At 35.1% G+C, this 24,818-nt stretch overlaps 1 protein-coding gene across 1 annotated transcript in view; it reads right to left on the bottom strand.

Annotated features, from left to right (window-relative positions):
* Positions 1–444: 444 nt before the first annotated feature.
* WNK2 (WNK lysine deficient protein kinase 2) overlaps positions 445–24,818 on the bottom strand; it is a 101,927-nt gene continuing 77,553 nt past the window's right edge. The window contains exons 21-29 of the mRNA XM_070936977.1: positions 23,524–23,577; positions 22,566–22,621; positions 21,830–22,410; positions 18,613–18,821; positions 17,102–17,317; positions 15,925–16,023; positions 11,450–11,494; positions 9,879–10,138; positions 445–1,061 (exon numbers count right to left, since the gene is read on the bottom strand). Coding sequence (XP_070793078.1) covers positions 747–1,061; positions 9,879–10,138; positions 11,450–11,494; positions 15,925–16,023; positions 17,102–17,317; positions 18,613–18,821; positions 21,830–22,410; positions 22,566–22,621; positions 23,524–23,577 — 1,835 coding nt within the window. The 3' untranslated portion in view covers positions 445–746. The remainder of the gene's footprint in view (positions 1,062–9,878; positions 10,139–11,449; positions 11,495–15,924; positions 16,024–17,101; positions 17,318–18,612; positions 18,822–21,829; positions 22,411–22,565; positions 22,622–23,523; positions 23,578–24,818) is intronic.

Here is a 24,818-nt window from a genome sequence, read left to right as displayed (position 1 = left end):
GAAGGGCATCTGCCTGCCAAATTTGCTGTTTGAAAGAAAAAGAGAGGTTGTCACTTGCAACTGCTTTTCCAGAAAGACCACATAACAATTTTTTCCCCTCAAACACAGAGATACAACTTACATTCAGGTTTCTTCAGTAACAACAAAGCGATCCATTTCATTATGCTTTACTCAAAGGGCTGGAGCCCCAGTCAGAGAGGGGGTTAAAACTTTAAACTACCAAACACGCCACTTAACTGCTGGTTAAAATTAAAAGCATTTAACAGGAGAAAATAAAACTGGTCAAGAATTTCAGATGTAAACTGTCACCATTCAATTTATATCTTTGCATTTTTGCAAATAAAAAAGTTAAGCTTTCCCAAGCAGTTTGTAAATAAAGTACACCTTTCAGTTATTGTTGTGATTATTTTAACCTTCCCAGTTTGAACTGAAAAGCTTGAATTCAAGGCACTATACTCTTGTAAGATCAGTACTGTTCTCCTACCCATCCATTCAAGTACGTTAGTGTTGAACGTAGCTGTTTCAAACACCAGAGAAGAATCTCAACCGTCTTCGGCAATGAAGGAGAAGGAAGGATTGCCAAAGAGCACACAGATTGGTGGAAAGCATTGCACCGGGCCGGCCTGAGGGGGGCATGGCTAATGAACTAGTGAGCCTGAATGGGGCCAGCAGGGAGAAACAGATTGCCTAGGAGCTAAGCACTGGATGGTTGCCATTTGGAAGTCAGCTACTGAGGTCATTCCAAATTAGGGCCTCTGCAGGGGCACCGGAAACAACTGGAAGCTACTGGGGCCAAGAGCTGGAAACTGTGCAATGCTCTGGCCTCCTCTCATCCCCGGCTGGGTGGTTGGGCCCGACCAGGGCACTCCAAAGAAGGTCGTAGGGAGAACTCCTCCATACTGACCAAGAGGCATCACATAAGGTTTGACTGGGCCAGTTAGGAGAGTACCTGGCATAGGCACTGGCTGGGATGGTGGAACTCCAGAAGTTAATGCAGCTGACAGTGGACAAGTCACTGGAACAACACACTTTTTCCCCATTCCTGTTCTTGCTGCATTAACCTATAAAAGCAAACATAAGAAAGTGTAGCTGTAATTCTTGTTTCCTCTTTTACAGAGCAGTTCATAGAAATTATCATTGTCAACCCATCTCTTTCACCCTGTTTGGAGGGTACATGCTGGACATGCTCCCTCATGTGGCCAAAAATGGCCAATGCGGGAGTGAACACACAACTCCTTCTCACGGTGGGGCTCTAACCCTTCTCATGTTACCGATATAAACATCAAGGGAATTCTAGCTGAATACAATGCATTTTTAAGCACAGCAGGATTCCCTCCCCCCCAACCAAATAATCATCATTTCTCCCTGCAGGAACTGATAACAAATCAATGTGACAAATCACTGCTTTCCTTAAAGCAACTTCAACTATGGCTCCAGCAGTAGCTGATATTAGCTGGATTAACTTTTTGGCTATGCACATTTTAAAGAGCCTATGGCTAAATTTGGAAAACTAGCCATCTATAAAATATTATAAAATGGAAAGTATGTTTCCAAAGCAACCAATTGTAGTAAGTAGTTAACCCTTTCCCTGCCCTTGTTAAGTAATTCTGCAATAATTGTAAAGGCTCTCCCCTAGGTGTGTTTCTACCACTCGAATAGACATTTCAATATAGTCACAGAATTCTTCAGTCAGTTTCATATCCAGGCATAGCTAAACTAGATGAAAGAAATTTTGGATCACTGAGAGCAGCTGACATTTTGAGAATTCTGAAGTTAAATATAGACCAAAGGATTGCTTGGTTCCCCCTGGATCTGAATTTTAATTTCATTAATGATTTACAACTTTTGACAGTGATTCCACTAAGTTAACATCTACCCCTGAACAACCTTTCTTTGAGGCAAATCCCAGGGTCTGTAAATATGAAATCAGATTGATAATTACACCCAGGGACTAACCATTCTTAAAGCAGAGAAAGTACACAAGTATACAGATGAAAAGCAAAACATGTAAAGGTGTCTTCATTCTTGACATATTTTCTAGAAGTACAAGTAGTCCTCAGCTTAGTCCAAAATCTCCATTGCTAAGCAAAGCGGTTGTTTTGGGGTTTTTTTTTGCCACAGTTGCTAAGTGAATCACTGAAGGTAAATGAATTGTGTGGTCTTTAAGTGAATCTGGCTGTCCCCATTGACTTTGCTTGTCGGAAGCCAGCTGAGAAGGTTATAAATGGCGATCACATGACCCCCGGGATAGTGCAACTATCATAAATACATGTCAAGTGCTCAAATTTTGATCACATGACCATGGAGATTCTACACTGGTTGTAAATGTGAAAAACAGTCATGAATCACTTTTTTCAGTGCTGTTGTAACTTTGAATGGTCACCAAACAAATGGTTGTAAGTCGAGTAGGATCGACTTGTAGGACAGCAGGACCTGTAGATCCTACTGTATTCTGTAGAATTATTCTCAGGCTAGCAGCCATTTAACTTAGTTGATTCCTAGATCAGACCGACAAGCCAATGCACAATGCAAATTCCTGTGCAAAATTAGCGTTGTGAAATACTAATCTGAAAACATTATTTATAGGTGTCAGTATAAAAAATACTGCATGTTTTTTATACTGAGAGAAATTTCTCAAGAAAAGAATGGGATTTATTGTTGCTAAGAAAGAAAAAAACAGTTCTGATATAACTGTCTCAGCCCAAGATATGAAGTCTTGCAAGCAGAACAAAGATAAATAATTTATAGCTCCATGACCAGCTTTTGCTTTTTTGAGAATGCTCTACTCTCCAGACAAGAGGTTTTGGAAAAGAAAAGTTGTATGTTTCTGACTAACACTAAGTTGAAGAAGTAAATTAAATCTGCAAAATAATGTGCTGTTTTTCTCTCTCAATTCTTTAATAAAGGAAAATACCAACATTTCTTATCTGAGGAATATTCATTATTGAATATTCAATATTGCAGAATAACAACGTGTATGGAAACCATATCCTTGTGTTTGCAACAAAGTATGAAAACAGGGGTGCCACAGAAATGAACACAGAGTCAGAACTTCTGAAAATAATGGCTACTTCACTATATTTGCTATTGTGGTCTTATAATATATTTGGAAAAGCTGTTTAATGACAGATAAAGTTGTTTTGCAGAATGGATTTGGCTGATGCTACTTCATTGAGGCAGATGGGCCTGTCCTTTGTGCCACCACAATTGTTTCTATGAGTCTTTTCCCCAACCTTGGTGCCCATTAGATATATAAACTTCAACTGTTTACATTAGCTTAAAACCCTAGCAGAGTCTAGTCTTAGTTAATTAGCCTCAATCTGTAAAAAAAAAAAAAAAAAAATCATTTCAAAAGAGCTTATTTCTATACAGGTAGTCCACTCTTAACAACAGTAATTGGGACTGGAATTTCCATCACTAAGCAACACATTTATAAAGCCTTTCATGCAGGGGTGAAATGCTCCCGGCTCCAGGTAGTGATGGCGGCGGGCAGTTCGGAGAATCGGTAGCAAAAATCCCTGCCCTCACCCCCCATGCCCAGCTGAGCCACACGATCATCAGAGGCTTTTTTTCTTTTAAATGCCTCTGACAAGCCAAGCTCTGACGAGCCAAGCTCTGATAATCCCAGCTGAGTTGCCTGCCGATCAGGCAACTCAGCTGGGATTGTCAGAGCCATTTAAAAGAAAAAAAGTTTTTTTCTTTTAAATGGCTCTGACGATCCAAGCGCTGACGATTCCAGCTGAGTTGCCTGCCGATCAGGCAACTCAGTTTGGATCGTCAGAGCCATTTAAAAGAAAAAAAAGGTTTTTTTCTTTTAAATGGCTCTGACGATCCCAGCTGAGTTGCCTGAAAACCCTCTGACGATCAGGCAACTCAGCTGGGATCGTCAGAGCCTTTTTTTTTTTTTATTGAAAAAGTTTTAAAACAAACACAATTTCCCCACAACCCCCCCTCCCAACCCCCCCCTTCCCCCCGACTTCCCAGAGCAGAACACAAGGTATTTCTATTGACCCTTAACAATAAACTAAATTGCATAACCAATCATTAAACTAACACCCCTAAAAAAAAATTTCTTTTTTTTTTGAAAGGATCTTTTTACATGGTTTTACATGTAAAAAATGATTTTAAAAGTAAAAAAAAAAAAATTGGCCACGCCCACCGTCACATTACCCCACCACCACCAAGCCACACCCACAGAACCGGTAGTAACGAATTTTAGATTTCACCACTGCTTTCATGCGACAAGTTGCTTAGCAATGAAAATTCTGGCAGTTACACTTGCCATTATTAGGCAAACCCTAGAATGCCATTAGTTCGATGTCATGTGGTTGACATTTGCAATTTTCTGCCAGCTTCCCCATTAACTTTGCTTGTAGGAAGCTGGCAAAGAAAGTTGCAAACCGCAATCACGACCATGGAGATACTGCAATTGACACAGTATCTGAACAAGTGGTTATTAAGCAAGGACCTCATGTATAAACACTTTTGCAATTGTGGAGTAAGATGTGACTGTGATCATCCATCACGTATCTCTGACATCTTGATGATATGTGGTTATTGTATATGAACGTTATATGAAACCTCATTTGACTGTTTTTCAGAACGTCTTTGTTTGTTGATTGATTTGCAAAGAATTATTCCAGAAAATTCAGAGCTAAGGAAAAATATCAGTGATTTATGATACCAGGGGGGAGGGAATCCTCCAGGGTAAGAAGAAACATTGAGAGATTTGTTGCCTTCAAGCTCATTCTTTATGACATCATCCATTAGGACACTCAATCACATTTTTATATAACACAGTACACTGTAGGTGGCTTTTCATTGGAGTCTATTACCCATGGAACAGAAAATTGTGTTTTGATTATTTTTGGCCATTATTCCTCTTTTGCAATGGTTGGGCCACTACCCATGCTGATTTGATCGATTCTCCGTTTTAAGAACACATTACATCATAGGAGGAAGGGAAATTACTGTTTTCCCATTTTCACTCATGGCTTTTAAATGCAGATTAATGCCAATTAAATTCCACCAATATTTCCAGTTCTGGTAAACTAGCTGGAATAAATGAGCAAGCCACATGAAGTAGCATTGTACAATATCTATGATTAATATCCACAATAGTGGAATTACCAAACACAAGGGTCTTCATCAGATACAGAAAATGAAAAAGAGAAACTCTGAAAGATAAAATATTACAGACTAAACTATATAGTTTAGGAAGGTCTAGGTAACAGAAGTAGGAAGGTCTAAGTAACAGAAGTCTGAGGAAATGGAAGAGATAAAAAAGAAAGCCAGAAAGTTAAAAAGGCATAAGAGAGAGAGAAGGAAAGATCAAGATATTTAACTGGACTGCAAAGGACGAAAGTTTGAAGGCTAGAAAAATAAAATACAGCTACCTGAATAGATGAAAGAAAGAAAGCTTTCACATTTATTGGCTCAGGGTGTCAAGAATTGCAGTTGGGGAACAATTGTGGAAGAGATGGGGTAGAATTGATTAGAGTTTTTTCCCCTGGAGTCATAAAAAGAACAGAGTTTAAATGATAAGGAAGTAGATTTTGATTGGACAGCAGGAAAAATATTTTAATGGCAAGAACTAATTCTTCAATAGTAGACAGCCTTGGAAGGGTATAAATTCCTTCAGGGCAGTGTTTAGGCAGAGGCTGGATGGCCAGCTGTTAGGGATGCCAAAGGAGTTGATTATTGTATTGGGTTGGAAGAAATGTCCTCCAAGATCCCTTCCAATTCTTGTGTGTTCAATTTGGGTTATCTTTAGTTGGATTTTTCACAATTTTTCCAACATTTGCACTATTTTTGTTTTACTTTTTATTGTTGCCTCCTTGAGCTAGAAAGCCAGCTATGAAAAATAAAAATTAAAGAATTAAGGCCTTTGTCCTGTGTCCTGAATTTTAATTTTTGAATCTTTATGCCTAAAGATCTTGGTAGCCAGATTTTATATTAACCATGATTCTTCTTTCAAATACAGGAAGACAATGCTATAAAAATGTTGGAATTTCCATATGCATGAACTTTATTTTTCAAACTACTTTGCCTGAGTTAAGGTAACCAGAATTGTGTTACCAATTGTGTTCAAATTTTGTAGAAATCAATTGATCATAAACATTCTTAATTATTTCTGGCTTACATTCTGTAGTCATTGTCAGTGGTGAGGGCCTGAGGTTTGCAAAGGTGTTGAATATGGACTTCTGTATTCATATATGCATCTACAATATCTATATAATGTAACTATATCTGATCTATGAATTTCATCCGTGAGTTATATTTTCAAATGGTTACTGTGTATATCTACATCAGTGCTCCAATGTTCGTGACTGATGCAAATATTATTTTGTGAATGGGATATTAATCTGTATCTGAGACAACCAGTTATGTTTGAAGAATGTGGCCTTTTATCATTCATAAAGGAAAACTTTAGAATCTTGAACTGCTTGCTTTGTTTTGCTCATTCTCAGCACTATGCTTCCATTCAAAATGCTACTCAAATATTATGCTACTCCTAAAATAATACAGGTAGTCCCCACTTACTGACCATGTGTTCATCGAAGTTAAGATAGCAATGAACAAAGAAATTTATGATTGGTCCTCAAAGTTGTAGGCATTGCAGCATCCCATTGCAATTCAGGTACTTGGCAACCAGCACACAAGTCATTGACAATTGCAATGACTTGTGGTCATGATTGCCATTTGCAATCTTCACAGCTGGCTTCCAACAAACAAAATCAATTAAGGAAACCAACAGGAAGTCACAAGTCATGGTCATGTGACATTGCTCTTAATGACTTGTGATTCACTTAATGACTGCTGCCAGAATTGATATTGTAAACCTGTGTGGTTATGTGACTTCTCACTTTACCACCGTCATTTAGCAATGATTGTCATTTAGCAATGGAGTTGCTGGTCCTGTGATTCTTATGTGCTGACTACAGGTACCTACTGCATTGCTACAAGCCTGTATTTTACTTTGTGTTTATTTTTTTTTCTCCATCTTTCAGTTACATGGAAGTCCATATCTCATTCGACTAGCTACACTCATGCTTGTGTGCACACACACACACATCATATGTAGTTATATTTTGTTTACACTTATCCATCAATCAAGGAAATTGCCTTCAGCAGCTCAAAATGCTATTTTCTTATTTTTTGTTTTAACAGTTATTACTTATTAGATTAAGTGATATTAGTGAAAAGTCCCCATATGATGAACTCATGAGCTAGTATGAGTTATATTTTACACATATTCCATTAGATTCCAAGAATAGTGAGCTATAGTAGCCCCCTTTGTGCATGACTGATGTCAAAAACAAAAAAAACCACATCTCTGTTGGCTGATGCTCATGCTTTTCAACCAGGTTGACAAATTATGCCCTTTATTGTAGGAGTTCCTAGTGCAAAAGAAGCAAAGTAAATTCTGTTTAGACACAGGGTCAGGGAGTAGGGAGGAAGTGTGGGCTATACTGCTTATACTGTTTTGGATATCAAATAAAACAGGACAAGAGAATTCTTGTAAGATTTTATGAAACTGATCCAAGAGTCACTGGCTTTTTCAAGTAAAATATACAAAGTTTTTTTTTCCTTAGAGAAAAGGATGATGCTAAAAGGAACAGAGCCATTTGTTGAATAAAAATAACATATGTAGTATTTATAGTGTATGATAAGGAAAAGAATAGTACAGTTGCATTGAAACAGCATGCAGTCAACTTTCGTGATTAGATTTGCTTGCACAGCAATTATGTATACATATATATTGTAAGAATGTACAAAACTCGGTAATAAAAATTCTGTTTTCCTCTGGTACAGTACTTTTCAACTTTTTTCTTTTCTTAGATCTAACTAGAATACACAGACATTCTTTGGAAATGCTTGGCACCGCTTTATCAAAATCCTGACTGTATCAGGGGAGTAAATGTGAGGGCCGGTACAATTGCAACTGTGGTTGCTGAAGTGTTACTCTCGTTTTGCCCAGGCTTGGGAACTGCAGGCCTACTTCTTCCATTTAATTAGTTGACTGACAAGGGAATAAAACAATCATATAGAAAATTATCTCTTAGTGGGTTTCACAATTTTAAGAACCTTTGTGTTATTATAGTGTTTTTGCACTGACTAATCTCCCAGATGTGAATGTATTGGTGCTTCAGAGCTATAACAAAACAATAATGTCATCATGTGTACTTTTTGTTTCCGAAAATGGAAGCTATGTAGTGTTCAAAAAGAGCATCATCCATATAACCATTTGCAGTAACCAGATAGAAAATATATATATATATATGTTTCTGGGAACTTTTCTTGTTGCTAAGGCAGACCCCTCCATTTGGTTCCATCCTTTTTCTACTTTCAACAGTACAATCTATATCTTTTAATATGAAATATCAGAAGTCTGCGAAGTCACTACTATGCAATTAAATTAAAAATTTACTATGCATTAATTAAAAATTATGATTTAAAGAAATGTTTAAGTGTACTTGTTTTCTATGAATTTAATTAAATGAAAGGCACCTAGCTCCTCATGGATAAATATGAATACATCCCTGTCTTTCCAATGCCATTGTTTTCTGTCATTATAACTTAACAGAAAAATTGTTTACTGCTTTTCAGGTTCTGTGGTAGTCAAAAAAAAAAAAAAAGCAACAATAATCTGTCAAGGAAGTCCTAGACTGAAGAATAAATTCTAGGAAGGTAGCTTAAGCAAACCACTTGGTACTTGATAAACAACACTCATTAAATGTTTCTCCTCCTTTTCAAATATATTAAGATTCTTCTCTCGTGCTTCTCCTCTATGGAACAGAAAATATACAAATTTCTGCATAAATACAAATAAATAAATAAATAAGTACACTTCCCTGATTCAATGGCCCTGGCACATTATTTATGACTTGGTCAGTCCAGATGTTTACAGTGCTGCCAGTGGGCTTGCCCCATTCTTATATACTAAAGAGGATGGATCTAATTTATATTTGATTTCAAATACCACCAAGCTTCAAAAAGTATTGGAGCAGCCTTGCTCCCAATAGCTGTGTTTGAATTCTGTAGGTGGGAAAGAAAGGAAGGGGGATGATAATTGGTTCAAGCCAGACTATTATAGTTCTAGTTTTGCATATATGTATATTTTACATGAATTCAGGAATTTGTAAGGTTGAAGATGATAAGCTAAAGCATTGAAAATGGATAATGGAAGTATGGTGAAGTGAATTCATTATACCCATCTTTTTCTTCAAGCCACTCTGGTATATTTAAATATATTTCTTTATATGAAATGTGATGCATTTATTCAACTCAAAGTGATCATTTACAATGAAATCTGAAGCATTTTATTAAGAAGCCCCCTACTGTATTCAGTCAGACTTGATAGGTATTCATTCTTCAAAGTAAAAGTTCAAGCCACTGAACTAAAGGGGACTTACATTTGAATAGATCATATTGACAATTATCACTACTCTGTTCTAAAGTTGGACTATTGGAAGAGTCACTTGAAAAACCCACTAGCTGCTGCCAATATACCAACTATGGAAATTAACAATATTTTGGGGAAAAATATGTAAAATAAAGTTCATCAATGTTGTTTGAAATTATTTAAGACAAGCAATATTTGATTACCAGTGAACGTATTGCTGTGTATAAACTATTTCCACAATTTTCAATTTGCAAAAAGTTATATACTGAACCATACATATGTTGTCAAGTTCAAGTCCAAGTTGATAAAAAAAGATTCTTAAGTTATTTTTAGTAGTCAATGAATTGAAATGGATTTTATATGGAATATGCTTTTTTTTAAAAAAAAGCTTATGTCCTCCTCCAAACATCAGTTTTGCAATGGCTTTCAGACCCAAAGTAAAACGTAATGCTCTTCAAGGAGTGCCACTTACTCCACAGGTCTCATTCTGTGTCTGCGTGGGATTAGCCTTGGGCTCCATGTCTTGCCGTTTTTGATTCTGTTTAAGTTGGTTTAAGGATGGCTTTGCTTGTACAGCTCCCACGGTTTTGCTTGTCCATTGATCCACCAATTTGTGGAGATCATCTGTGAAGGTTCCTTTCTTGTTGTTACTGTTGTTGGCTTGTACCTGAACCTGTATTGTTGTTTGTGGTAGAGGATCTGGATATGCTACAAGGCTGTTTGCTGAAGATCCTAAGACATTGTGGAAAGAGAAGACTCAATTATATGTATATATAAACATGCATTTTCTTTTGAGTATATTTATTACAATTCATGGTATTTCTGAAATTACTATATGCTTAATCAATTGCCTGCTTCTTCTGAAGAACATTTTTTGCTTCAAAAATGGCCCTTCAGTAGCATAAACACATGTTTAAATATGTGTTCAGAGGGATTTTAGTTTTGTTATTCAGAGTATTATTTTAGCTAGGATGAATTATATCTTCTTTCCTCACAGAAGCCTGTTCATTCTTTTTTTAGTCATAATTGGCTAAAAAAAAAGGTATCTTTGCAGCCATTTAAATTTTTATATTTCTGCAGAATTCCCAAGCACCTCCTTATTGTTCTGAACTGAAATGCAGTTTAAAAGATTTTACTAATCTTTTCCTTCTTAAAAAAAAATCACTTTCAAGGTGGTAGTAATGAATGACACACGTGGTCATAATTTGAAAGACTACAAACATGGCAACTAAATCTATTCAATCTAATTATAAAAATATCTATACATACATCCTGAAATTGGAACAACTGTTATTGAAACCATTACTCAAAATATGTCACGGTAGAGGCATTAAAACCAATTAAGTAGCAAAGTGAAATAAAGCAGTATTGACAATTGACCAATGAGTCTGAAATAATTTCCCCCCAATTATCTCAAAACGTGTATCCTAATTTCAAAATGACCAAAATTTGAAGCAGAAAAGTTTGAAGTTGTATTGAAACGGTATTACATACAATGAACTAACGTACTAAATGACGATTTCTACATTATGAATTTGCAGAGACCACGAGCAACACTATTAGCATTTTTTTTACTTACATAAAACCTTACGTCTTTCTTTAAAACGTCTCGTGCATTGAACTAATGTGAATTCTTATGCTCGTTGAAAAATAGAACAGTGAAAGTGCTCCCCCCAATTTATTCTTCACCGACTGTTCAGTACTTCAAGCATTTCAACAGAGAAGAGGAACTATTAAACTGTATTAGTCAGCCAGCCACAAAAGAGCATTATAAGGAAGCCGAGTTAATTAGCAAGCATATGACTCAGCTTTATCTCATTAAAATACACATGTACATACTGAAATTATGATCTTGCAACAGGCATGCACCCAAAAACAGCACGGACATGCAAAGCTATATTTAATTCATAAGCAGCATAATTTAAATGCCATCATCAATGCAGTCTGCTCTTAAATAAACCACTAGATTGTATTTAAACAAAGCAGCCCATGCTCAAAAATAAATACCAAAAAGCCAAAAATAAAAGAGAGAGGGATAGTTACTACTACTGTGATCTTTGCCTAGACATAGTCGTTTCAGGGTGGACCCTACAAGGTAAATGATACAAGATATATAGAGTTAGGTAAGACTAAAAAGGGAAAAATAAAAGAGTCTGATGGACAGTCTTCTGCATTTTTAAACAATAAAAAATAACCATTATGCAAGAAGGAACAGACAGAAAGTCAGCAGTTCAGGTGTAAAAGAAGAAATAAGGGGGCTGCTCAAAGCCTATAGGAATTTATTGGTATGAAAAATAAAACATTGCAGAATTTTTAATTGGCTCCTACAATTTTCATGACAGAGTAATATTTCTAATAAATATTGCTTCTAAATCAGTTCCTATTCTGTATGCACAGTAAATGGAATACCTGATTTCTCTCAGTTAATGATAAAAATAAGAATAGATTGGCAGCAAGAACTTCCTATTTCAGGTTTTAGACCCAGTTCTGCAGAACTAAGGCACATCAAATTAAAAGTATATATTGAAATGCAAGACAACAAATTGCTTCATTTTGATCTTATCATCAAACTGCATTTGGACGCTTACAGCTCTACTGTATAGGAGATAGCATTTCCTATCATTCTTTGTTATTTATTTGATGAGCTGGGAAGAAAAATCCTACTGCTTGGTTAAGAATATTCAGTTGAATCCAATGCAGTGTTAACAACAGGCTAAAAAGATAAAATAAGGAGATCTATTTATTCTGACAGAAAGTCAGCAGGAAGGTTATTAATTGGTGTAGCTCTAGCTGGTTTAAATTTTTCTTTTTCTGTTTTATTTATATAACCTACCTTCTTTGCCTTTGTAATATTGCAATGGTATCTTAGGGAGTTATTCATTATTAGGTGCATGTTGGTACTGCTGTCCACTATGATTAATAAAGTGGTTTCTGATATGGTACAAAGATTACCCATCTTTGCACGCAAATACAACCCAAATCATTCCAAACTTTGATAGCAATGCATGTATATGTGTGTGTATATGTCTATATTTATCTACCCCAATGGTGTTGATCAGCTTGAGTGTTACACATGACAATCTTTCAAACAGAAAGAAAACCACATTTTACCTCACTAAGCCTTGTGCTGAATATTTTATTCTAATTTTAGCCAAGGGAGAGACCTTCATCATGATATCATCACACAAATGCTGTGACCTAGATACTAAAATGTCAGGATGCAAGAGCATATCAGCTGTTTTGTCATTTTGGTGTCATCATCTTTTACTGTAGATGCTGCTGGCTCTTGTTAAACTGTTTACATTCAATTTACCTACTGGTAACCCTCAATCATGTAGGAATAGCAGACTCCATATTGTTTGCGCACATCAAAAAGATACTTAATTAATCTGACTATAGATTAACTGATGTCTGCTGATATGACACATGAATTGGACCTAGCTCCAAAGAAATAATTGTTTACATTAGTTGTTATACTCCATGTGGGAATCAAAATGTGGTAAAGAACAGCATTCTATAATGAACATATGATTAGACATAATTCCTTTCTCTCCATAATAAATCTCTCAAAAGAAGATCAGTTGATATATATCCTTTCCTTCTTTCCTCTTTCCTTCCTTCCTTCCTATAAATATCACCGAATTCTTTGATTTTAGTTTGGACCCTTTTGGAGAGATGGTCAAAATCAGTGATGAGACCATGCCTAAATTTAACATATTTTCCTATGTATTAATTTTTCAGTGGCTTCTTCTCACAATTTCCTTGCAGTAGCCATATGCAAATGAATTTTGTTTATATACAAGACAGTAAATCCTTAACCATCTTATTAAGTAAGTAACCATCAACACAACCTGTTTGTACTTTGCACTGTCTTTAAAGTTAGTACTATACAACAATTTAGTTTTAAGAGAACATATAGCCAAGATGGTCATATAATTAGGTTTTGAGTTTATAATTACGATCAATATTTCCAAGCATTATGTGCAGATTTAAATCCTTCTTTTTTTAAAAAAAAGAGAATAGCTTCTACTCAAACTACTATAAATTATTTTTTTCTAGAAATATTTTTTCCGATTTTAAAGAGATTTCTTAAATTTCTTATGTGTAACTTTGGTTTCAACTTTCTAAAGTAACCTACAGAATTATATTCCCTGTGCCCATACATGTGCCCATAAAGTATAAGGAGAACGTTATGACTTTGCTGGTTCACCAGAAGTCAATTAGTACCCATCCCAAAAAAAATCAGTGACTCATTTTGTACCACATAAAGCAATTAATAATTTCACAGTTTAGGGATAAAAGTTAACCTTTGAGTATTTTCCTATAATCTGTGAGATACTTACTAAGAACTGGAATGAATACTTACAAGAGGAACAGAATGCACATAGTCCTCAACTTATGACCACAATTGAGCCCAAAATGTCTGTTAAGTGAGACAGTTATTAAGTGAATTTTGTCCCATTTTACAATCTTTCTTGCCATAGTTGTTACGTTACTAACATGGTTGTTAAGTGAATCTGGCTTGCCATTGACTTTGCTCATTAGAAGGTCGCAAAAAGTAGTCACATGACTCCAAGACACTGCAATCGTCATAAATATGACGATATGCCTCTGAATTTTGATCACGTGACCATGGGGATGCTACACTGGTCATAAGTGTGAAAAAATGGTCATAAATCAATTTTTTCAGTGCCGTTATAATTTCTAACGGTCACTAAAAGAATTGTTGTAAATTGAGGACTACCTGTAGAACAGTTCCTCGCCTATCTTTGACCATATTGGTCTACAAACCCAATGCAATTAATAACATTGGTACCATAACATTAATAATTGCTCTGTAGAGCTTGACTGTCAAAAACAACTAAAGGTATCAATCTGAACATACTTATACTGGAAAGAGCCTTATATTGAGTCAGATCATTGGCTCCTATAAATGATAGATGGTGAAAAAATGCCCACAAGTTTTAATAGCAAGTAGCACTAATTGTCCCAGGTTCTAGGGAAGAACATTTCCAGTTCTCCTTGCAATTGCCAGACACTGAACTTGCATCTTCTGCATACGTATCATACATGGAGTACCACATAGAACTACCAAATAAGTTTTATATGCCAAATAATCTAAGAATATTAGATTTCTTTATCTTGAAATTATAACTGAATTTTAATATTATGGTTTTCATATACAAAGATGTTTATGAATACTTAAATACCCTTTCATTGTTAAGCCTAAAAATGTTGACATTATTTTATTGAAAATGGAGAGCAAGAAGAATGAATTTTAAGTAGCTTTGTGCCTTTGATTTGTACCCTTGTAATAATGATAGAGATGTATAGTTCCAATGATAAAAGTTTGATGAAAATGAATACTGAATTTGCTGAATGTTAACTAAATATAAATATCTCTTTATATATTGGCACTATTTTATCTTGTTTGTAACTATGGCCTAGATTTTTCTCATTAGTACAATATAGCCTTATTGTACCAAAATATCCCAAAGTATTTTGCCTTATAATAAGCATTTGTTTTACAAAAACGAACTTAAAAATAAATATTTGTGATAACTGGTTGAATAGCCAATTCGTATAATCATACAATCAAGAACAGTCTAGTTTTAGTGGCATCTGGACATGATATCAATAGACTATTCTGAGAGTGGCATTAGGAATTTTAATTTATTCTGTGCTTTGATGAACTGCTTGTTGACTTCATCTCTGAGGTCACATAAGGTCATAATAAAAAATTAACTGAGTAAAGTGCTCCAGCTAGATGAATGTCTAATAAAAGTCATATTGTACTTTGTGATAACCAAACAATCACATTTAAGAAAATTCATTTGAAGTAACCCAAAAGTACACAATGTGGGGGAAAATGCTGCCTAGAAAAGATGGTGTTAAAGAGCTAGCAGGAGCATTTCTCAGCATTTCTACATGCAAGGGACAGGAGAAATAACGTAATAATAACAACAATAACAACAACAACAAAGTGGATATAAACAGTACTGTATATTGTTTGAATACAGCCCTTGTGCAGATGTTCTACCCTTCAGTGACCTTCTAGAATTGTATCAGCTTGCTACATGCATGTCTTCATAGTCCAAGCATGTGTGAAAGAGACCATTCGTCTACAGAAGCCTGGGTTTCGATTTGGTATCACCGGAATCAGGACAGCAGACATTTATAACTGTCACATTGCAAATTAAAAATTACTCTAACGCAAAATCACATAAAGATACGTCCAAGATAAGAATTTACCATAAGACTATAGAATAAATTGATGAGATCTTCCACACATGCTTTTGATACCCAGGCATGAGCCAAAAGCAGTGTTCAAAAGCTTTCCATATGAAACAAAATAAATTAAATTAAGATGATTACTTTAAAAAAAGGGAGGGGGGAGTGATTGTCTACAAGAAGGGGCTTCCTGCCAAGCATATTAGATAAATCGATGAAAATGAGTTTTGAAAAAGATGACAAAAGAAAGATGGGCTGTGATAAAATACAAAAGAACAAATACAAACAGATGGACAAAGACACAGGTCCACTGAGGAATCTGGTACGAGGTTTGCTACTAGATTTATAGGTCACTCTCTCAGACGTTTGGTGGAAAACCGTCCAGCCTGCAAATGAATATAAAGGGAAGAAAACAAAGACACTTATAAAGTACAAATAGCTGTGATTAGATGTCACCATCAGTCATATCAGCTTTGTTAGTTAATCATCCACACCTCCATTTTAACCTTGCCCCAGAGGAGTAAGTTCATTGGCTATAAGCAAAAGGGTGTGAAAACAACAGCAGAAGAAAATAGATACTTCATAGGATTAGTTGGGCAGAACATGCAAAACCAGAGGCAACCATTTGTAATCATCTCAACACTTTGCAGCTGTGAAAGGACTCTACTGTCACCATACCATGATGAAGCTATGCTATGAGAGGTAACAGTGCTACTACTGAATGTAGCAGACTTTCTAATGAAAGCCAAAATTTATGCCAAGTGATTAAAGAGTAATTATTTCTGAATTACATTTTTGCAGGCCAGTAATACACTTTAATCCGAAAAATTCTGCATCAGCAGGAAAAGGATGGGGACTTAAGAGAACCGAAGAATATGAAGCAAGATAAAAAAGGACTCAGCTTCCCTGTTTGCAAATAATTTCAATCTACAATGGACAATTTTACTGATCTTTTTTTTTTTAAAGTGCTCTATGCTCTATTGGTTCTTCCTTAACATTGACTGCATTTTGTATTTGTACTCTACTGATTTTCCTCTCGTGGCTCATTTTCAAAATGAACACCAGCAAATTAAGACATCTACCCCTTGTACGGTCAGTGAAATTGCTATTAGATTTACATCAGCAGCTTTTCTAATTGTATCACAGTTAGCATCATTTCTACAGGCTTTGAATCAATATGCTGAGCAGATGTTTCTTGGTGAGGTTGGGCTGGACATTCTCTCTAGCTAAACCTACCTCACATGTTGCTGTTGTGAGGAAAAAATGGAGCATGGAGTGCTATATATACAGTATATACCACCATGAGGTCCTGGAGGAAAGGTGGTTTAAAAATCTAATCAGTATATCAAGTAAAAAAGAAAGCCTTAAACTTCCTTTTCTCACTTTAACACATATTTTGTTCTCCTGTGGAAAAATGACTGTTTTAACATAGAGTAAAAGATGACTCTGAAGATATAAAATCACCTTGGCCAGAATTTCCACGGACATCACCTCCTTCAGAAGCTACTCCAGAGCAAATGTCAGAGGATAATGAAGCCTTGACAGAGCAAGGTTGCTGAGTCTGAACTGAGCTCTCAAGTATGGCTGATGTGGACACAGTCAGTCCTGTTGCTTCAGTAGAGTCTGTTTGAGCTCTAGTGCTTCCCTTAGCCAAAGGGTCTTTATGCTCTGATATATTGCCTAAACAGGATGTATGCAAAAATCATTAAGCTTGAAAGCAATAAAAGAATCTGAAACTATTATCTGAAGAAAACTTCAAACATTCTGAAGATTTTTTAACTGACCAAAATCCATACATGTTCAGAAAATCAGCTGCAGAGAATCAACCATTCTTATCAATTCTCATTAAACTGTATATAAAAAAATCAACAATGGCTATAGTTTTGCAATTTTTATCGATAGTGTCTCCACATCAATGTCTCCAATGTGATGTTCACGGACGCTAATGTTGGTGACTCCATTGAGTCCATATTTCACCTAATTTTATTTTATTTTGATTTTTTTTAAAAAAATTAAGAGAATAAAAAGAAAAGTAATGCTGCATTACTTTCATACTGCAAAGTAATGCACCAAACTCAAGAATCATCCTAACAATATTTCGGACAATGTAAATAAATGAGACATAATCATAGAAAATAAAAATGAAAGGAATTTATGCGAAAGGTTTAATATGGCTTTGCTACGTTGCGTTTAATGGTTCAACCTAATTTAATTCCCTTCCCCATGAAAGCTAAGGACAAATCCTTTATTTAATCTATTTATTTATTTATTAAATATTTAATATTAATATATTAAATATTAAATATATTTCACTAGAAAAGTACTCCACTCCTCTGCTCACAATTATGCCACCAGGCCTGAAATTTTGTCTTGGGCAACCTGGAACTACGCCGCCTACGGTCTCACCTAAGCATAGTACACAAAATTGTCTGCTACAATGTCCTACCTATCAACAACTTCTTCAGCTTCAACCTCAACAATACATGGGCAAACAATAGATACAAACTCAAGGTAAACCGCACCAAACTTGATTGCAGAAAATACGACTTCAACAACAGAGTGGTCAATGCCTGGAATGCTCTACCTGACTCCGTTGTTACATCCTCTAACCCCCAAAGCTTCAACCCCCACAGCTTCAACCTTAAACTGCCTACCATGGACCTCACCCCATTCCTAAGAGGTCCGTAAAGGGGGCGTGCATAAGTGCACCAGCATGCCTACTGTCCCTGTCCTACTGTCCCCTTTTATTTGTACTCATTCCTTGTTCATGTCCATGTTTATACCTATACCTGTTATCTCGTACATGTTCGACAAACTAAATAAAATAAATCATATAGATCTTTACCCTTTTCTTTTGATTGAACAATACAATTGCAAAAAACAAACAAAAAAAACCCCGAAATCCCAAGAAAATAATCGAACAATTTGAAACTTTCACTGAATGTATGTTAGGAAGATATCACTTGTAAACATACTTGTACTTGATGTTTTGAGCTGCTGGACAACGGGGTTTAGCAATTTCCCAGTTTTTAATTTGTGCTTGCTTGTTCTTCTTCGGCGGCCACTTGGTGGAGCAGAATGAAGGAACCCAACATTGGGTGGCAGTGGTTTTCCCAGACGGAAGTACAAAGCTTCTATTTCTTTTTTCTGTTGGGACTGCAATTCAGTAATTTCCTTCATGTGTCTGAAGAATAAACATGAAAGCATTGAAAGAAAGTAACTCTTAAATTAAGACATCTCTATTTCTAAGAACGTATGTTAGAATATACATTTTGGTCACATCATTACCAAATATTTTTTTTAAAAAAGTACATTGCAGGAGATAAATTTCAAAGTGAAGATTGGTGGCTTTTACCATGGTTTATGGTCCTAATATGATGAAAAAGAAGGCACATTTGTGTAAGCTTATGAATCATTCAGGAAGAGTGAGGAAGCTAGCATATATATTTTAAGAAGTTGCATGATCAAAACAATGAGAACAGCAAATTGTTTTGACAGTCAAGTGCTAAATATAGTGAAAGGACAAGCAAAAGAATTCAAGAAAAGGCTACACCACACAGGATAAAGAATAGTTCAAATATTATACAGAGGTTTTGGTAGAGGAACCAGAAGAATAATCTATTTTACTATAAATTTATTTTTAAAAAAGGTACCAATGGGAGAGTACAAAATGCAATAGTTACAAGGAAACGCCTACTTCATTCAAATGCAATATGGTCAATGAATAAGGAATAAAGAAACTCAGGAAAAAAGAGTCTGAAACATGAGAAACTGAAACAAGAACCAGAAGACTAGAGACCTGTGAATTTTGCCCTGAGAATACTGATGATTTTGATTCAAGCGTTAGTAGGGGATGTTCTCTCATCAAGAGTTCAGAAGCTAAATAGGGTAGAATTGGATAATACTTGGATGAAAAATCCGAAGGTGATATGAAGGCTGTAAGCTAGACTGTAAGCTAGACTGTGAAGTCCCAGACTTGTATACTACCATCTCCAAAGAAAGCAATGGGAAATCATTTCTGTATTGGCTGTAAGAAAACAATGTGGCCATATGTGCCATTAGCAGTCCAGTTCAACTCAAAGGAGACTTTGCCATTAAAGGCAAACAATAAATAATAATCATGTATTAATGTTAAATTAAACTTTATCAAAATGAATAAAGATTAAAATACAAAATACAGTGCAAAAGTACAAAAGTACAAAATACTTGTGCTATGCTTGGACACCTGAAAATACAAATGAACTGAAATTCTACTGATGAAAGTGAAAACATAGGAATAAAATGAAATATAGTCAAGTCAAGACTAATGACAATAGGTTCAGCAACCAATCTAAAAATTGACACTAAAGATAGCATTTACCTTTTAGGATCAACTATCAGCAATTAACAATGAAGAAACAAGCAATCAAGAAATATGCCATAGATTGGCAGTTGACAAGTTATCAATGAAGGCCTTGCAAAAGATATTTGGAGGACATGATATGCCTATACCTACAACATTCAGAATGATACAGCAAATAATTTTCTTTATGTCACTCCATGGAAACAAAAAAAAAGGGGGGGGAAGGGATTTTGAAGAAGCAAGACAGAAAGAGTCAATGTTGGTGTTGGAAAAGACACCCAAGAATGGGAGTCAAAAAACAAGGAAACAGATCATAAGACAAATCAATACAGAGTCTCAGTCAAGGCACATTACTCAGCTGTCTTGAGAAGCCCATAATGCTGGGAAAGATGGAAGGAAATAGAGCAACCTTGTGGATGGTTGCATGGTGGATGGATTCAATTGTACCAGTAATGGTTTAATAAGATTTTTAGGGGCCAGATTGAAGACAGGTCATCCCGAAGTTCTACCTATGCTGTTGCTAAGAGATCACACCAACTACATGATTATATAAATCAAACAACAAAACAGGATATTAACATAGTAACAAACAAACAAAAAAAGAAAACCAAGAAATTAATAAAATGCATAACAACATGTACAAACAGCAGAAAAATACTGTGCAGATATTTTCTATATAAAGCCTGGAGTCTTATGCAATCACATAAAGATACTTATGTAACATATATCCATAAATTGTTTATAGACAAATCTGTTCACAATAAGAAAGAATTCATCTCTTCAAGCTAATCCCTAAATTTAATTAACAAGGGTATTGTTTCTTCAAAATACCATTGGTGATGCATAGGTTAGTGCAACACAACAGATGATGTGTGATGGAGGTGGTGTTGGAAAAGTAACTGGACAAAATAAAAGTTCAATATAGAGGTTGAAATTGCAATAATATGGAGCTTTATTCATCTCTCTCTGTAAATCAAGGTCCCTGTTCTGTCTATATGTAGCTCTCTCAAGTGCCAGCATCAACTTAGACTTAGATGGAGAAGCTACAATAATTTAAATCCAAGACCATACATTTCTTCCAGGCTGGACAGTGAGATGGGCAATGTATACATTTAATGATAAATGAATAAAAATAAAGAACCTAGGAACTACCTAGTCCAAAGACTCTTTCACTGAGACTGATTTACCAATACTTTAATCAACAAATTCTCAAATAAGCCTCAGTGGACGCAAGTTTAATTTCCAGCCACAGAAAAGCAAGACACTAGAAGACACAAAACAGTATTTTTATCCATTTAGACTGGGTTGGCTCAAGAGTTCATGTGTCTTCTATAGACAAAGCATACTTTTGTCCTAAATAATTTTACTATATCTGGGACAAAAATTATTGCCACTTCAATTAGCAAAACAAATTATATTTCTGAAAGTATTTTTTGGCTCAAATAGTGCTATCTTTTATTTAATTCTTCCAAGGAGTAAATGATTGAAAAAAAATCCTAAGTATATGATGTCCTTGCTCGATGTGAATTCCATTTATTTGGCAGTTCTGAAGGCAATTAAATGCCTCTTGGTGAATAAAGCCACTTTTGTCTTGTAATATACGATGTCCAATTTTTCTTTACTGCACAATGTTGCTTTTATCAAAAAAATGAGAACAAAAACATGGAAAGAATATTGTACATCAAATGCATAAAACAACTTGAGATAAATGCTTTCAAAATCTAATAAAAATAAAAATAAATAAATAAAAGAAAGGAACAAATGACAAAAGATGTCAAAGTGTATTTGGATAAGCTGCTCAAACACATATGCACAAAAAAACCCTTTGTTTGGATAAAACGGAAACATACTTTTCTCTCAGGTTCTGCAATTCTTTTTTCATGTCTGCATCTTCAAACTCTGAGTCATTGTCACTACTCACGTATGATGACTGAGAATGGAAAGAAGTTATGTTGATAGTTGGGATTTTTGATCCATGACCATTTGGAGAATTAAGGCCCTGTGAACTTGACTTTACTGACTTTTGCAGAATACATGAAGTCTTTTTAATGTTGTCGTTTCCCAGTCTATTGCTCTGAGGTGACAATGGAGACACATCTTGTTTTCCTGGAAAAGATTCATCTCCAGAATCACTGGAATCCTTTCCATAAAGAACATCAAAAGAGGAAGCTGTCTGCACACGGCGCAGAGGTGACTTTGTATCAGGGCTAGAAGGCTGATTGTCCAGATAAACATCTGGGGGTGCAGAATACCTCAAGGAATGCACAGATGATAAAGTTAATTCATCCTGAGTGCTGATCACTGAAAATCTGCCTATAGTTTTTGCTGGTGCTTCCGCTTCTTTGACATTGGAGTCTATAAAACCATCTTTTTGATATTTGTTTTTCTTGGCAATGTCCTTCTGGTCTGCTGTAAGTGAAGAAGAAACAACCTGAAATAATAAATGAAAGAAAGGCTTAATTAGTTAATATCTTACCTGCCTTTAAACATTATTTTTATAGGAATTAATAGTGGCCTTCATTAGCTGCAATTGTCTGAGGAATGGGATAAGATGTAGGAAAAAAAACCAATATAAGGTAACAGTACCTGAGTGTATCCTGATGTTAAGATAGTAGTAGGTGAACTGACATTTACATCTTGACCTGTTTAATATATTGAAAACAAACAAACAAAAAAGAAAACATGCATATATCTGGATTGGTAAATTTTAGAGCAAGGCAAAATTTTAATATGAAAAATTCTTATTTAATAAAATCCTCAAAGGCCATAACTCTAGTTTCACTGTTGTATTCAAGACTATAGGTCAGATATATATGAATTAAACATAAATCATGGTGGTAGATCCAATGCTTGATATCACCATAAAGATTATAATTTCAGTTATATGCATATGGTTTTAAACAACATGATCTATCTTAGAACGTTCTATGCAATGTCTAATATAATCTATTAAAAAGGCTTAAAGAAAAATAAGATATTTGTTTCTTACAATCATTACTGAAAATATTGTTAAAATATGCATCACAGAAAAATGATACATGATCTTCATAATTAAAAACAGTGACATTTCAATTTTTTCTACTTAAAATCAGTTCAGAAAAAAATTCCCCCCTGCTTTCCACATATACGATATGGAACAAAATCATGGTTTCCTAATTTGCCCATTGGATTTTCCTGGATAAAATTACTTGAGTGACTGAGTGGCTTGTATACAAATATGTAAAAGATACATCATGTTGTTTAAAACCATATGCATATAATTTATATGGCTTGGCTTCCTAATCAGAAGTAAAAGCATTACTTATATAGCATTCATATTTAACATTTCGTATATTAAAATTATCATCATAAATTTCCATACATAAATTTTCCATGAGAATTACATATTAAATTTTATCTTGAAATTACTACATTCTGCATTGCTATTGTGGTACACACATTCACTAATTCCTAGTTTTCTTAATAATTATATCTAATAATCTACCACATTGTTGTTCATATATTCTTAGAAAGAAAAATGGACATTAATGTTATGCTCTACTACCTGCTTTGTTTATTTCTGAATGCTGGATTCCGGTGCTTGTAACATCAGATTGTTCTACCTATAAGCAAAATATAACAATTTAAATTAATCTTGCAAGTTTTTAATCTGTATAGAAATATATAAACTCTAAAATTATTTTTATATTTCATCTTAAAGAAAACCATTCTTAAGTCATTGATTTGCATTTCACTGTTTGGAGACTTCATTCCCTTCTGGCACCACATAGTTAATGTTTAATATGTTAAATACTTTTATGTCATATAAACTTCTGTTTTCTCAACCTAAATGATATGTAAAATTTATACAGTCCCTCTTCTGATTTTTAGTACTCTGAGTTCACAGTACTGTAGAGTAGTCTTCTAGAAGAGGGACATTACGCAAAAGAAAGGAGTCAATTTTTCCTTTTCTGCTTATTTTGGGAGTGGACTTCTTTCACGTTTCTAGTTCATACTGTACCACATGTGGTTACATTAAAATCACAGAAAACAGAGAGTAGTACATTGATTTGATTTCTAAAGTGCCACAACCATATAGCTCTTGGCAGTAGAAGAATTACAAACATAGTTGAAAAAAATTACATGGACACATGTGAGCACACATATTTGTATGCGTAATTTATGTTGGCTTTAAGATTAATTTACATAATAATGATTTCATCTTTGACATATATCCGGCATATATTTGAGAAAAAAGCTTTATGTTTGAGATGTCCAAGACATATAGGGCAGTGTTTCTCAACCTTGGAAGCTTGAAGATGGGTGGACTTCAACTCCCAGAATTCCCCAGCCAGAGCTGCTGGCTGGGGGATTCTGGGAGTTGAAGTTCACCCATCTTGAAGCTACCAAGGTTGAGAAACACTGACATAGGGAATCCTCGATACAACAGTTCATTTAGTGGCCATTCAAAGTTACAACAGCATTGAAAAAGCGACTTATGATTTATTACTTTCATACTTAAAACTGTTGCAACATTCACCATGATCAGGTGATCAAAATTCAGATGCTTCTTGCAACTGACCCGTATTTATGACACTTGCAATATCTTGGGTCCTGTGATCACCTTTTGTGACTTTCTGACAAGCAAAGTCAAGGGGAAAACCAGATTCACTTAACAATCAGGTCACTAACTTAACAACTGCAGCGATTCACTTAACAACTGTGGCAAGAAAGGTTGTAAAATGAGGCAACACTCACTTAACAAATGTCTCACTCAGCAACAGAAATTTTGGGCTCAATTGTGGTCGTAAGTCAAGGACTATCTGTATTACTCTTTACAAGGTCCATGCTGTTCCAACT

Source organism: Pituophis catenifer, unplaced genomic scaffold (genome assembly GCF_029215685.1).
Source record: "Pituophis catenifer annectens isolate HBS135680 unplaced genomic scaffold, rPitCat1.0.hap2 SCAF_2, whole genome shotgun sequence".
Classification (NCBI taxonomy): Eukaryota; Metazoa; Chordata; class Lepidosauria; order Squamata; family Colubridae; genus Pituophis; species Pituophis catenifer.
This window is presented reverse-complemented; position numbering and strand designations above follow the sequence as displayed.